The sequence below is a fragment of the Phaethon aethereus genome (assembly GCF_964289735.1).
Source record: "Phaethon aethereus genome assembly, chromosome: 1".
In the NCBI taxonomy this organism is placed as follows: domain Eukaryota; kingdom Metazoa; phylum Chordata; class Aves; order Phaethontiformes; family Phaethontidae; genus Phaethon; species Phaethon aethereus.
Genome location: NC_138575.1, coordinates 37,878,069 through 37,893,509, shown reverse-complemented (window position 1 = coordinate 37,893,509; position 15,441 = coordinate 37,878,069). Strand labels below are relative to the sequence as shown.

General features: G+C 37.1%; 1 protein-coding gene across 3 annotated transcripts in view; it reads right to left on the bottom strand.

The window, feature by feature from the left end:
• Positions 1-15,441, bottom strand: part of MON2 (MON2 homolog, regulator of endosome-to-Golgi trafficking) — a gene marked incomplete at both ends in the record, with an annotated part of 74,601 nt that overhangs the window by 13,591 nt on the left and 45,569 nt on the right. For 2 of the 3 annotated variants that reach the window (XM_082003138.1, XM_082003139.1), the window contains 7 exons: positions 1,142-1,332; positions 4,396-4,524; positions 5,356-5,499; positions 10,340-10,968; positions 12,754-12,952; positions 13,722-14,015; positions 14,522-14,684. In XM_082003138.1, coding sequence (XP_081859264.1) covers positions 1,142-1,332; positions 4,396-4,524; positions 5,356-5,499; positions 10,340-10,968; positions 12,754-12,952; positions 13,722-14,015; positions 14,522-14,684 — 1,749 coding nt within the window. Of the gene's footprint in view, positions 1-1,141; positions 1,333-4,395; positions 4,525-4,790; positions 4,809-5,355; positions 5,500-10,339; positions 10,969-12,753; positions 12,953-13,721; positions 14,016-14,521; positions 14,685-15,441 lie in introns of all 3 variants that reach the window. The other variant, XM_082003137.1, reaches the window with a different exon arrangement.

Sequence of the window (15,441 nt, the reverse complement as noted above, 5' to 3'; positions counted from 1 at the left end):
GAAGAACCTTACCATTTTCTATTAAAAAGAAAGATTAATTTTTTACTGAAATCAGCATACATACAGAAAAACAGGAAATTAATTTTTTCATATTCCATATTGTCCTTTAATCTGAGACACTATTACATATACTTAAACCACTCCTAAAAGATGTTTACCCACAGATCTTCACAGAAGATGGAAATTCCATACCACTTCTCAGCAATCTTCTACAATACCTAACCATCCTTAGAGTAAAACATTTCCTTAATGTCTAACCTAGATAATCTTTGCTGTACTGAAATCCATTTTTATCCGTTCTCAAAGGACAATAAAAAAATCTTCTCTTGAGCAATCTTTTAGCATATTCTAAAGACTTATCATGTCCTCCTAATGATATATTCTTTTGGTTGAACAAACTAATGGATCAGATTGTGTAAGTCTCAAACCGTTATTATGTTTCACTTCTGGACTTTCTCAACACACTCACATCTACAGTGTCCCATTCTTGAGAGACTCTGCGTGTACTTATACATCTGCTTGTCTGTCTAGTTATAAATCTGACTATTTTAGTTATACTTTTCACAAAGTCTTATAAATAAAGTATGGTTAATTATTAAGGTGCAGTCAATTTACCTTGGGTAGAAACAAATGCAAGATAACTGTGGGCTTCTAAGTGAACAGCAATGTAAGAAATTATTTTCCAAAATTCATAGTAAGTGGAATATTTCAAGATGGATCTCAAGAGAAATACATATAGTTAATACTGTTCACCTTAACTAAAAAAATTATTGTTGCAATTTTGTTTAATGTGAAAAAAGGAACAAATTGAGTACACATCAGTAACTCTATCCAATCTGTAGTAAATGCCCTTGGGAGTCCATAGAGAATTCCTTGGCCTGGCCAGAGGTCAGTTAAGCTCTTTCTTGCTTTGACATTTCACCTTTTGAATGAGGCTTTTTCTACTACTTTCTAAAAGTATACTTTTTTAAAGTAGACAGACTGGTTACTGCTTTTCCTTCATTCTTTAAAATAATTTTCAGATATCAAATATCTCTAAAGATAAGGCTATTTTTACTGAACTCTCCTGAGGCATTTACTAAACAAATAACTTACAAATATTTTCCAGTTTAAAAATTAAAAAAAGGGAAATTGTGTTTACCTTTTGGTGAATAAAAAGTCTTCAAAAGTATTTGCTAGTTCTGGCCACATACTGTCAAATTTTCCAGAAGATGCATGCTGCCTTGCAACAGGTAGTCCGATAGAGAGAACTTTGAGAAGAGAGGAAACAGCTAGCTTCCATGTGCTTTCAGAAGGACAGGAATATTTCAGACTAAGAGGTATTCTTAGTGTCTGCAAAATGAAAGTTAAAACAAAATTTATAGCTGTTCAGACAAATCTAAGAATACGACTGGTTTCTGCAGAAGACCTTGGCAGACACTGTCATAGGTGATAGTACACATCCCTAATTTTTCTGCTGGTATATGAGATGCTCTTTTAAAAACGTAATTGTAAAGATGATTTACCATATACCAGCTGGCTAAAGTGCAGGTCTGTTGCCAAGTACAAGGTTAGAAGTCAGAGTTGATCCATTACCAATTATACTATGAAGTTACATGCTGATTTTCTTTTTCTGTATTGCCATCCACTGTTTCTGATAAGCCTGATAAATAGGCTTTCCTAATATTTAACAGATTGCAGGGAGTTCATTATCATGAGTATATTCTGGAGAGTTTAGCCCTGTTCCTAGAGAGCTATCCCAATTGCTTCCATGGTAAATAAAAAAAGCCTCATTAAATTTAAACTTTTTCTAATATGCAAAAGTCGAAATGTATACATAACCACTGCAAGACACCTGGTCATTGCTGACTATTGAAAGTTCAAAAGCAAAAAGAGTTACTGAAATTCTAAGATAAAGGCTGCGATACAACTCAGACATATTAGCAGATGAAAATACAGCAAATTTTAAGTTTTTTAGGTAGAAAACCAGCTTCAATATCTATAAAAAGAGAGTCATGAATGAGTTTAAAAATACTAAGCACATATACTATTTACAATATATGTATTCCTTTTAGCATTGTTAGTCAAACTAACTAGAACCTGATACCAAGTTACCTTGGAAAACTAATTACTTAATTTACATTTCAAATACAGAGTGACTAAAGGCAGGTATTACACATATGCCTCCAATGCTTTTAGTGAAGTCTCTGATTTGAGGAAAGGAAAGGGAGAAAAGAAGAAAGACTCACTCTTGCTCTCAAGAGTGAGTCAATTGTAATTAACTCTCCACTGCCAAAAATTATGAGAGCTAGGGTCCAACCCCAGAGATAAACAGAATATTTCCTTCTGCTGCTATTGTTCATAAGGGTCAAATCTAATTCCAGTATCAACATGGGCTTTAGAGACATGAAAAATAATTTAAAAACCATTTTCATCTACTGCAATAGATCAGGTTATTATCAACTGCGCACGTTAGAGAAAAGCGGTGTTTATATTAGTTTCACCTATGCTATTAAAACAGAAGTAGAAAACAACTGCATTAACTTTGAAATACAAATATCTAATTCATAACAGATTCCAAATAATACCACATAATTATTTTAGACACATTCAGGTTTCTAAACTTCTCTAGAGGAACAACCTGATGTCAGACAAGTCATTACAAACAAACCTAGGTTGAACACATTTTTTTTCCAGACATTTACTTCTACTACTATTATTTACCAAAATTATTTGCTAAAGTGGAAACAAGGTCAAAAAAAAGTTAAGAGTTTGGCAATTTCACCTTAAAGGCACATTTGTGCGTCCGTAACATTTCATAGCTACATTAATGACACACAAAGTCATTAAATGCAAATCAGAAGTAATAGCTAGAGCACATGTCCCCAAAGTATATATGCCAGTCAACACAAATTGGTCTTTGGCCTTCAATGCCACATTTACTAAGAGGCCTGCTTATCAGATTCAGGTGCGTGATACCTTCAAAGATTAGTATTTTGTGGCCTAACAAATTTGTTAATTTTTATCTTAACATTGAAACACTGACGCTGCCATTATCCAGTGCATTGCATTTGTATGGCAAGGTTTTGGTAGTGGGGGTGAGGGGGTGGCTACAGCAGTGACTTCTGTAAGAAGCTGCCAGAAGCTTCCCTCATGTCCAAAAGAGCCCATGCCAGCCGGCTCCAAGATGGACCCACTGCTGGCCAAGGCCGAGCCCATCAGCGACAGTGGTAGCACCTCTGGGATAACATAGTTAAGGGCGGGGGGGGCGGGACACATGGACTGCACGACTGCAGCCAGAGAGAGGAGTGAGAAGATGTGAGAGGAGCAGCCCTGCAGACCCGCAGGTCAGAGCAGCAGGAGGGGCAGGAGGGCTCCAGGCACCGGAGCAGAGGTTCCCCGGCAGCCCCTGGGGAAGCCCATGGTGAGGCCGGCTGTGCCCCTGCAGCCATGGAGCTCCACAGGGGAGCAGATCTCCACCTGCACCCGGGGAGGGCCCCACGCCGGAGCAGGGGGATGCCCGAAGGAGGCCGTGACCCCGTGGGAAGCCCATGCTGGAGCAGGCTCCTGGCAGGGCCTGTGGCCCCATGGAGAGAGGAGCCCAGGCTGGAGCAGGGTTGCCGGCAGGACTTGTGACCCTGTGGGGGACCCAGGCTGGAGCAGCCTGTTCCTGAAGGATGGCACCCGTGGGGGGACCCCGGCTGGAGCAGTTCGTGAAGACCTGCAGCCCGTGGGAAGGACGTTGGAGAAGTTCATGGAGGACTGTCTCCCGTGGGAGGGACCCCAGGCTGGAGCAGGGGCAGAGTGTGAGGGGTCCTCCCCCTGAGGAGGAAGGAGCAGCAGAAACAACATGTGATGAACTGACCACAACCCCCATCCCTCTCCCCCTGCCCCACTCGGGGGGAGGAGGCAGAAAAATTGGAAGTGAAATTAAGTCCCATAAGAAGGGAGGGGTGGAGGAAAGGTGTTTTAAGATTTAGTTTTTAATTTCTCATTACCCTACTCTGATTTCATTGGCAATAAATTAAACTAATTTCCCCAAGTCAAGCCTGTTTTGCCCAAGACAGTGATGAGTGATCTCTCCCTGTCCTTATCTGGACCCATGAGTCTTTCGTTATATTTTTCTCTCCCCTGTCCAGCTGAGGAGGGAAGTGATAGAGCAGCTTTGGTGGGCACCTGGCATCCAGCCAGGGTCAACCCACCGCATCCAGCTAACGAACAATACTTTTAGCCTAATCAATAGCCTTGCAGCTTCAAAAGAAATTACTACCTGCTGCTCATCTTCATAAAATATCAAATTGTTTACTAAAGCTTTAAGCTTCCCAGAAGGTGTTTATCAACAGTAGCTCAGAATAAAACTCACGATTTTCTATATAAGCTCATTAAATTCAGAGCATACACGGGACAAACTTTTACCTTAATAATGTTCTGAAGAACCTTCTCTGTTACCACAGCTTTATGGCAAGCTGTCTTTTGGTATAAGTCCACAACAACTTCTAGTGATCTCTCAGCAAATGGTACGTAATTCAGTGCTACCCATTCCGCCTAGGAAAAGAAGTTAGTAAATTACTGAACTATATGTGAAAACATATTCATTAAGGAACAGAAAATGTATGTTTTGCATTGAATTCTCAGTTTAGTGCATGCAAGGTTTGCTAAGAATATGGTCCAAGCAACAAAACTGCAAATACAACGTAGTCTGAATATGAGAATGTACTCTACATTGAAGTAAAGTACATTTATGTAGGAGAAACGTTGCAGTCTAGGCAAGACAACTACATTAGGACAATCTTTAAGGAAATTTAACTCACCGGTGCAAATAGTTGTATCTAGTGTGATTCCATTGTGTTGCAGGACAAATAGAATAAGAAGAATTAATACATACATAATAGTTACCTCTTCGATTACACTGAATCAGATGCTCATGCTTAGTGAACAGCAGAGTACACAAGAAAAAAGAATTATTGAACATGTCCCACTTCTTTACAGCACGTGCAATTCAAAAATTTGCAGTTTGAGGGAATTTTCTCCATTCAAAATTATTGTATCTTTCTATTAAATTTGGTATCACATGTAGGACAAGTTATTTTAGATTAATTCACTGGACAAATTTAGACACATTCACTATGTCTGGTGTCCAGGCAGGACTCTTCCTATGCAGAGAAATAAAAGTATAAAAACAAAGCACAGTTCAAAGGTAGCAAAAGAAAATAACAAAAAAGCATGTAAAAAAATACTAATAAATTAACTTACTACACAACATGCACAGAAAAGCTTTTACAGATGGAAATAAATGCATCTTGCTAAGCAACCTGTATCTGAAGCTGAACTGGGTTCACCAGTGAAGTGAAACAAGCAAGATCTCTAATTAATTACCTGATTATACTTTGCATTTGCAATGTGCTTTGTTTCCAGCTGTCCATACTGTGGAGGCTTGCAGGAAAATTCTACAAATGCCAACAGCTGGTCAAAGATTGCAGGATACATTATCTGCATACTTTCTGAGCCCACACATATAGCCTATACCAAAAGGAAATAAAAAAGCTTAATATACATCCTGAGCTTCTACATTCAAAAATCTGCATCAGTACAAGGAACTCCTAAAGAAAAATTCCCAAAAGACTATGCAAGAACATGCTGTATAAAAGACAGTGTATAGTTCTAACACTTTAAGGAAAGTAAGTTTTGTTATTTTATTAAAGTAAGTTAAGTGGCAAGATTCATGGGCCTATACAGTTTAGTAAATGCAGCTATCTCATTTCGTCCAGTAAAAGATACCTTTTCTTTAAAAACTCTGCTCTGACAGGACAGCAAAATATAAGTCTTATATAAAAGTCTTGTCTGTTGATCTCAGCCACATTTTCTTTAAATTCTACTTCACAGAACATTTAAATCTCAGAATTCATTCATACAAAGTTTTCCTAAGCAATTAAAATTGTGTCTTACAGAAAGAAGCATAAATAAGATGAGAATGGTATGATTTTGGTATAGCTGAAACTCATAATCTTGCTTTATCTAAAGTGGAAAACATTTCAGGAAGGGTGTACTTAGAAGATGTCAGTGAAATATCACGTTGTCATAGGCTAATGATTTTCTGTTGCAACATAAATCCCAAGGCAATCTTACGGCATTTATTTTCAAAGCCAGATACAATGATTCTGTGAAGTTACTCCAATTATTTTCTGTAATTTTAAATGTCTTGCTTTTCCTCCCAAAGTCTCTCTTCTCAAAGCTTCAAGAAACAGTCTATTTATTGCTCCCCAAAAAGACCTTGTGCTCATACTGTCATTTTTCACTGAGGAGGAATCAAACCCTCTTTTCATTAACCACAGGTCATCCATGACAAGTTCTGGCTGAACTCACTCAAGCTGCCAACAGCTCCGAAGCTGTTCGAGTACAGCCTCCATGCTGGGGCTGTGTCATTAGCTGTGACAGCCAATGGGCTAGCAAATATCCTGAGTTCCTAGCCATGAGAGGGAGCAAGCCAACAGGGGCTACAGGCACTGTCATCACTAGATCATCCTAAGACCTAGCTGCACCTTCAGGCAACCTGCAGCAGAACACTGCATGAATCAATGGCCTTTCCCTTTTCCTCAGGCTCCTGTAATTCAAAATACATGTCTAATGCTCAAAAAGCTTAATCAACATGAATATAGTGCAGCACTCCTCCTAAAAAGCCATATTCCTTTTCTGGTGCTCAAGTTGAAGACTGTACTGAACTCTGAAAAGGATGCTTTGATGCTAGATACTCACCTGTGTGGCAGAAGACTAAAAGCTTAGTTGCTGATCTAATAGTATTCAACACCCTGTAAAACAATTTCAGCTGATATGCTGCTGCACTGAAGTCACTGCACTAAATTTAAACAGGTTAATGCAAGATTACATGCCTATTAGAAAAGGTTTAAAAAATTATTTTATGTACCAGTACATGGATTAGAAAGAGAAAGAGAGCATCCACAAACCCCCGGATAACTTTTGTATAGATGCAACTTACTTGCACAGATGTAACTTATATTACCCACGAAAGACTATCTTAACATCTATAATGGCAAAACTTCAAAAAACATTTGCCATTACATTGTTACGATTTTTATTATCATTATTATTCATTTCAGGATCAATGGAAAATAATCTCAGATGCTACTTTTTCTGTATTGGTGAACAAAAGCAGTAACTACTTCCTTCCTGAAGTCTGTGAATGAGTAGCTTCTTATTCTTCGTATTTTATGAAACTCTTGTAAAATTTTTATTTTACAAATAGAATCGTTTTCTATCCAGTCTACTAGGGTATTTTCAACTCTAAAAATTATCCATACAATATTAAAAAAAGAGGATTAGGTGACCTGGGTTTGAAAATTGAAAAGCAATTCCAGTTAGATGAAAGAGGCTTATGCTTCTGACTGACACCAGGTTAACTTTTATCTAAGCATATGAAAAACTCAAAAATATCCTAGCAAAGTGTGTGACAAAGGATGTTGAAAGTATCTTTAAGATACTCTTTAAGAGCTGCTTATAAAACAGAATAGTATTTACTGCATTAATTGCACTTATTTACACACTGAAGTAGAGAGATATGTATAAATCAAAAAGTAATCGTCAAGCAACAACAAAACACAAACATACTCTAAAATAAAATACTCTGCAGATCATTGTTTGCTGTAAAAACTGACACAGTACTTTAGGTTCAGAAATTTATGCTTTAAAGCATTCTTCTACTAACCTTCACATTTTTTAATAGTTCAGATTTATCAAACAACTCCCAGTCCAACTCCTGTCATGGACTACTGGTTTTTTTTTTTGTACAGCTCTCCATAGCTAAGTTTCTACCATCCCTGCCAGTGTATGTAAATATAGCCTTGAGTTTACCACACTCATAGCTCAAGATGTTTGCATCCACACCACCTGCAGAGGCAGAATTCAAATGTACCTGATCCCCAAGTATGTAGCTCTGCTCCTCTGTCTGGTGAGCCAGCTGGCTCACTGTAGAGTTGACCCAGAGTGAATGTAGGGAGGCAGTGAAAACTGTCAGAGAATTTGGGCTTGAGTACAAACTTCACCTGAGCTACAGTGATGAAGCAGGCACTTACACTACAGCAGTGAAAGACCTGAAAACAAGTTCTAATGAGGAATAAAAAGAAAACTAAGAACAAAACAAAGGGTGTAAAATGGGCTCAATACACTGAAGCCTGAAAGGAGTCCTATGTTCCCGAGTTGCAATTTCCTTTGCTAGTGCAATCACATCGTAAGATCTCTTTATTAAACCAGTCAGAGGCTCTGTCTTAAAAGTGTCAAGGTTTTTTCATGCTATTCTAATTACAAGGATGTTCCAGAACTTCTTAGAAAGTCAGAACTGAGCCAAATCTTCCTGTATCAGCAAAGAACAAAACTTAATCTGATCCTGCAATGCCAACATTTAAGAAACATTTTGTTTAAAAGAAGGTGGCAAGTATTTATATACTCTTCTTCAACTGTTCCACTAGCTTCTGTGTGTACTCCCAAGAACATTAATCCATTTCAGCAGAGGAAGAAAACACTGTGGCCTCCAGCAAAACCATCTGACCAATGGCCTTTGCTCCACATCAGCACTGGCTGCTGCCTTATCATGTCAATCGTACTGTGTTATATAGCCAAGAGGAGTAATCATACGACTTCACAGAACTTACTACGTCCAAATATACTTCAACCTATCTTTTTAGTGACTTCAGTGCTGTTCTGTTAGTAAAATAACCATAGATGGGGTGGGAGGTACTGTATAAATTGAGGTACCTAAGACTTCCTACCTAAGTCTGTATTGGCAAAGGCTTGTAACTGCCATGCTAACCATTCTGAATGGGAGAGGGAAGGGGGGATGTCTCTGTTTCCCACAGGGAGTTACTGCTTTTGTTATTGTTTAAGAAAACTTCAGCTACAACAGTTTAACACCTTGACAAGAACAAAAGTATAAAAAAAAGGTGCAGTTTCTCCTCATGTTAAAAACTCTGGTAACCCCCTCTTTGAAGAGCACTAATGCTTGCAGCCTTTGGGAACTAAGAACATCTGGATAAGGAGACCAGCAAAGAAACTGAAAAATCTGAGATGAATATATGGAGTCATTAAGTGGGGAAAACATGACTTGGGCAGGGCTGAGCTGCTGGAAAGGGAAGGGTACAAAAGGGTCAAGCCTGACTGGAAAAGGATGAAAATTTAGCGGAGATGATTGGTGTTATAACTTTATGTTATTTATATCCCCACATACAAAACAGATTTAATACCAACTTCTGATCTTATACCTCTGTTCTCAAAATACATTCATGAATACTTGTTAAACTCATAAATTAAAGGAATGACTGCAAGATAATGATTCTGCCCTGCTTGTGGGGTTTAAGTATGAGATAAGTCAACCCACACCAAGTAAAAAGAAAAGAAGATGCTGAATTGCTGCTCATTAAGTAAGCTCCATGTGTTCTATGAGCTAAATGAGGCAGGATCCTGTCCAAGGGGAAAAGAAAAAAAGGTATGACCACATAGTTAAAGTAGTCTCAACTTGAAAGCCTAAAGGGAATGAAGTCAATTCACATGGATAGTTTTAATTCTGGCACTTCCCCAGTAGGTTTTGGGGAGGGTGGGCTTGGGGGGTTGTTTTAAAGCAGTGCTTAATACAAATCCATGATCTCATTCATTATCAACTTTGCTTCTTTTGAATAAATAAGTTTTCTGAATGAACAATGTATGTTGTAAGGAGATGTTTTACAACTCCAGAAAGAAACTCCTCTTTTTTTTTTTTAACTATCCAGAAAAAGGGCACCCTAATTTCTTCTTTACAGACTGACCTGCATGAAGGGTGCTCTTTGAGGACGAGTTCTACAGTAAGAATTTCTTAAGCAGAAATGCAGCATTTTCCTTAAAGAACTGACTAACAAGAGGCAATAAGGTAGGTGGTCTGCCAGAGACCTTTTTATATTTTATATTTTGTATGGACTCAAAGTTCTCATGATTACTATTCTTCTAGATTTTGTTTATGGCAGTACCTGGACACATAAGTAATACCGTTTGGGGACTATTCCCCAAACTCCATGTACAGACCCTCATAACAGTACAATACGGTAGTATTAGATAGACAAGTAAACGACCACAAACACACCACGCTTAAGGTATTTCTGCAATCAAGTAAAAATACATTTCATAAAGATTACACCATTCCTTTCAATGCAGAGCACCTGAGCTGCACCAGGAATGGCGATCTGATTGTTCTAATACAGTACACTGCGCAGTAATAAATAATTATAAAAATTCGTGTTTAAGTCACCACACCATAGTTCTGAGAAGAATTGAGGCACAGTGTAGTTTACCTTTCACCACGCATTTGAAGTCACATTATTACCTTTTGTAAAACATCTAAAGCTGTAAGCACTGCTTCCTGTAAACTTGTCAAAACTGCTTCAGTGTAAGATGGAAGGATGAAAGGGGAAGCATCAGAACTGATCGGAACTGAAACAGCACCATGCAAAATGACACCCAGCTTTCGGAGATCATCCATGCTGAAACCAGTTTTGATGTGTTGGTAAAGAGCTGGGAATATCTGAATTAAAGCTGTAAGAAAAGGCTGGCTGGGAATGAAAGTCAATTTATCACAAGTAATTGGAGGCCTTGTACTTTCTGAACCAATCCTATACCAGCTGTTCCAGGCTGCCCACCAAAGATTCAAATCTTCAATCTCATCTGTTATTACAGGTGGTTCAGATCCATTGTATCTTCCTATTCGTTCTCCTATGGAGTCAGTTCTCATGAATGATCTGCCAAGACTAGTGGCAGTTGTTGTCCCTACCACCACAGGTACAGAAACATTGATAGCAGGTGGTGTGTCAGGCTTCTCTGAGTCTCGAACAGGAGAAACAATTTGTAAGATCTCTTGGAAGCTTTTCAGAGCAGCCAAGGAAACTTCATTATTTTTGCTGAGTGCTGCTGACTGGATGTGATCAAGAAGAACATCCCAGGCTTGCGAAAAGTCTCCTATTTTAAAAGAAGGGGAAAAAAAAAAAATCAACTTTGAACTGGCTTCTTATTCCTCTTCCCCACCCGCCCTGTCTCTAAAAGGCTGTTCATGTACTTGTCACTTTAATACAGAGAAATTTCATGAGGTTAGGTGATGGCTTGAATGACTTTCAGAACACATCAGTTCAACCATAACCAGAAAGAATGAATGTGACAGAGGAACACACAAATATGAAGAATGAAACAACGTATCAATGTTTGTGTCAAATTTGCTGGGGGGGCGGGGGGAGGAAATCACATACCATGTCCCATACCAGAAAAATATGTTTTCTTTATTCAGGATAGTGAAACAAATTTGTTCTCAATACCTACCAAATGCCTGTTCATTTCAAAAAGTCTTAAGCACACACAAGGAATTAAAAATCAAATCTATAAACATGCAATGCATTTATAAAGAATTGATTTTAAAATGCTCTAATAATTGTACCGTGGAGAAAGATTGCATTTTTGGAGCTTGAGTTTAACCTTCAATTTTCTACATTATTCATTACCACTAATTAAAATAAGCCCTGTAATGTTTTAAATTTTATTCAGTTTTAACTCAAGTTTAATATAGTTTAAAACCTACTACATTTCTGCAAATGACCAACATTCTTGATAGCTATATGTTGGTATCTGTATCACAAATACCAAAATGAAATAAAACACAATTGTATGCTATGGGATAGTGAAGGTATATTAATGTAATGGGGAATTTTCTATGTGAGTTATACATTCTTTATATCACATTTTTATTTTTGAAAGTCACTTATTTAAGTAATTCTAGTTAACCAAACTAGAAATGAAAGCTGTTTTGAAATTATATCAGAATATCCTTCTTTAGAAGCCTCAACTGAAACATAACATTTTTCTGTACAAAACAGGCATGAATGCTGAATTATATTACATAGTTCAATAAATTTATATTGTTCAATTGTATGTAGTAATATTTGATATTTTACAATAGCTTGGTAAATGACCTAATGTTTAATTTCCATAAGGAGAAAGCAAAAAAGAAAGGGAAAAAACAGAGCCTGAGAAAAAGGAAGAGAAAGAAAGAAAGATACCAAGCATTCACAGAAGAAAAATAAAAAACTTCAAAACAGGAAAGGTAAAGTTTTAAGGAAGGAGAAGAAAAGGGGAACTCACTTCAGTTAGCTACATTAGGGACAAGAGTAAAGTAATTCAAACTGAGTTTGTCTCGGTACAAGACAAACAGTGGAGAAGTATCTCTTGAAATAGTGGGTAATCTCAACATCTTTCACGTCATAACAAGTCCAATCTCTTAATTAAGAAATTCACTACTTGCCTAAGCTATACACTTCACTGACTTTACAAGTGAGTTCTCTGTACATTGTAAGAGCACTTTGTTAAACTTGACACACTGATGCCATGGAAGAGTTCTAGGCAAATGTTGTATAACCTTTGAAAGACAAGAGGAAAAATACGTTCCGACAACCAGAAGAACAGAAAAATTATTATTATCAGGCTACTATAAATTAAAACTATTTGGCACACAGAATTGTGACTAGTGAGATTTATCTCAAGTACTGGGATACAAAAGATGAAATTGGTACTTATAATTTTTGACTATAAGGAGCATGAATTGAAAACTCCATAATTTTCATCACATTTGAGGTGAGATACAACAGAACACACTTTTAAGCTAGGATTAAGATTCTTGTCCAGTACTTTAACTGAAAACATATACAAAAGCAGAAAGTTTATTACTGTATCTTTCTAATTTTGAACTATAAATTTTACCTAAAGGTTGCAGTAAGTATCTCCTGGTGTTAAATATTCTTGCAACTCCAGCCAGTGTTAATACCCATGTCTCAGCCCACTGTTTCTCAGCTGTATCCCTTGAATGATGGATGAGAATGTTGCCTCCTCCTGATTCAATCTTCTCTTTGTCAGCTGTGGTAGAAGATTCTCGAACCCTATCCAACAGGTGAAATAAAACCTGTAATAGTCAGAAAAAGAGGGAAAAAAAGCAACTTTTCAAATAACATTGTTGTATTCACAGTAAAAGAACAAAACCCAGTAATTTTTTCATTATCCTTTCTGTCACTGTTTCACCTTGAGAATTCCCTTCTTCTAAACAGTCTCTACCACAGCTGAGAGAATCACCCAACTGCTGTTCACTTGAGAAGGGTTAGAAACAGCATGATCAAAACCACTGAGAAGAGTGTTAGCACTAACAGAAGGTTAAAACCAATGGATCTTGGATACCTCATAGGTACAAAAAGGCAACAGACTCAGCTACAGCCTGACTTTTTCCATAAGGCACACCCAATATGACTGATCTAGAACAAGGCATTTGACAGATGCTCTCAAATAAGAGAGTCAAAACAGAGTGCACAGTAAAGCTTGATCAGATCAGTCCAATCACATGACCCTCAAAACATCACCATATTTTCACACAAAGAAAGGAGACATTCATCTTCATAGGAAGGGAGCAGCCTTTTTATACAACTCCTGAGTAAGAAAGAAATGGTCAAGATACAAAAATTATATTACATAAGAGGCTTTAAGGGCTAGAGAAAAGAAAGCATGGAAAAAACCCCCAACAACAAAACCAACAAAAGATGGTATCAGACTTGTGCCACCGTATCTTATCTTTAAAAAGCCTTAATAAACTAGCTAACTGGTATTAAAATAGCATGTCAACGGTTACCAAAACATGAATGCAATTTAAAAAAAAACCTTCAGAGGCAGCGTACATGTCATACCTTCCATATTACTGTGTGCCACGTTGAATGTTGCAATAAAGTTCCATGAGCACCAATAGTAGAAAACAACGTCTGCCCAGCACTCTTTCTAACTGCAGGTCGAGGATCCACACACAGTTCTCCAAGTTTGGCATACAGACATAACCAAAGACAGTCAAATGGTGGTGCAGGATGAAAAGGTCTATTCAGCACCACCCCCTTTTCTTCTGCCTGTTTCTGCAACACTGCTTCTTCTTTGTTTAGCTCCTTTTCAATTATTTCACCTCTTTGGAAAAAATAATCGGAAATATTCCACTACAAAATAAATAAGACATATGCTGTTGTACAATAAAAATATTACAATGTTCTTACTGATCATGAAATATATTGTTTCTCATTTTCACTTGAAAAGTATTTTGTGAAGTACACCAAGATATTAATTCCCCTACACTGATGGAAGAAGATCAGCACATAAATACTGCAAGATGCCGAAAGTATTTTTCTTAGCATCAGCTTTTAGGCCCCAGTTATACATGAAGTAATAGAAAGGGAAACAATGTATTAAAAATAAGATACTGATGAACATGGTTACAACATACTATTTCTTTACCTAACCCTGGAGTTGGGCAGATTAAAAATAAATTGTGCTCACTCAATTTACATATGATTCCAAATAACAGCATGGGAGTTCAGTAAGAACTCAAAAAATAAGTTTTGGCTTTTATTTGTAGAATTGACTACAGATTAATTTGCATTAAAAAAAAAAAGAGAAGAAAATGAAAGCCAGAAGCAGTATCACTGTAGGTTAATACAAAACTCACCAACAAACCAATTGAAGTTAAGCTAATATTTAGCTCTTGATTGTGAAGTCCAAAGCTTCCTGCAACTTCAACAACTATCTGTAGACAAGTACATGGCATTGTTGGAAGAAAGTCTGTCACAACCAACTGAAGACACTGGAATGCAGTCCGTATTAAGGACTCTCTTAAAAAAACAAAACAAAAACAAAACACACACACTTATTTCAAATTTCTTCAAGAGGACAGCAATGTTTTGAACACAATACCTCAGGAAATAACATTTTAAAAAATAATGTTTTTGAGATTAATTTGCAACATTTTAGATGTTTCAAACTAGAGGGATTTTTGAGATATAACATTAAATTGAAGCTTCAAATCCTGATGAAGTATTTTAGTCCATGTTAACTAGTTAGTGACATTGAAGTTTAGGCTCTCCAGTGGTCCTCAGCTAGTTTTACATAGTAAAGTCCACTTTACAGGACTTGTTAGTTCAAATATGTCAGCTAAAACATTCTAAAAAAGCCACAAGAGACAAAACAAAACTCAAGGTTGAGCATGATAATCTTCCAAAAAGTAAGCTGTTATGAACAATTTCTTGTATCAGCAGTTACAAATTACTAAAAGTATGCCAAACAGGTGGGCAAAATGTATTATTTGTTAGGGAAGATATATGCTAACATAATGGTAGTCTTACTTGCTTCAATACTATACAATGTTAGACAAAATCTTTTCAAAATATCTGCCATTTAAATAGACCCTTCAATAAATACTTTGCCTTCAGAATTAAATTCTGAATAGAAACTTAAAATAAAAATGTAGTATGGAAAAGATCTGTGAGAAGGACCTCTCAGAAGCAGCAACGTCATCTATAACCAAAACCTTGTTTAGTGAGAGACAATGAAGGAATCAAAAAGAGTGGTGAAGCAGAGATAATACAAAAC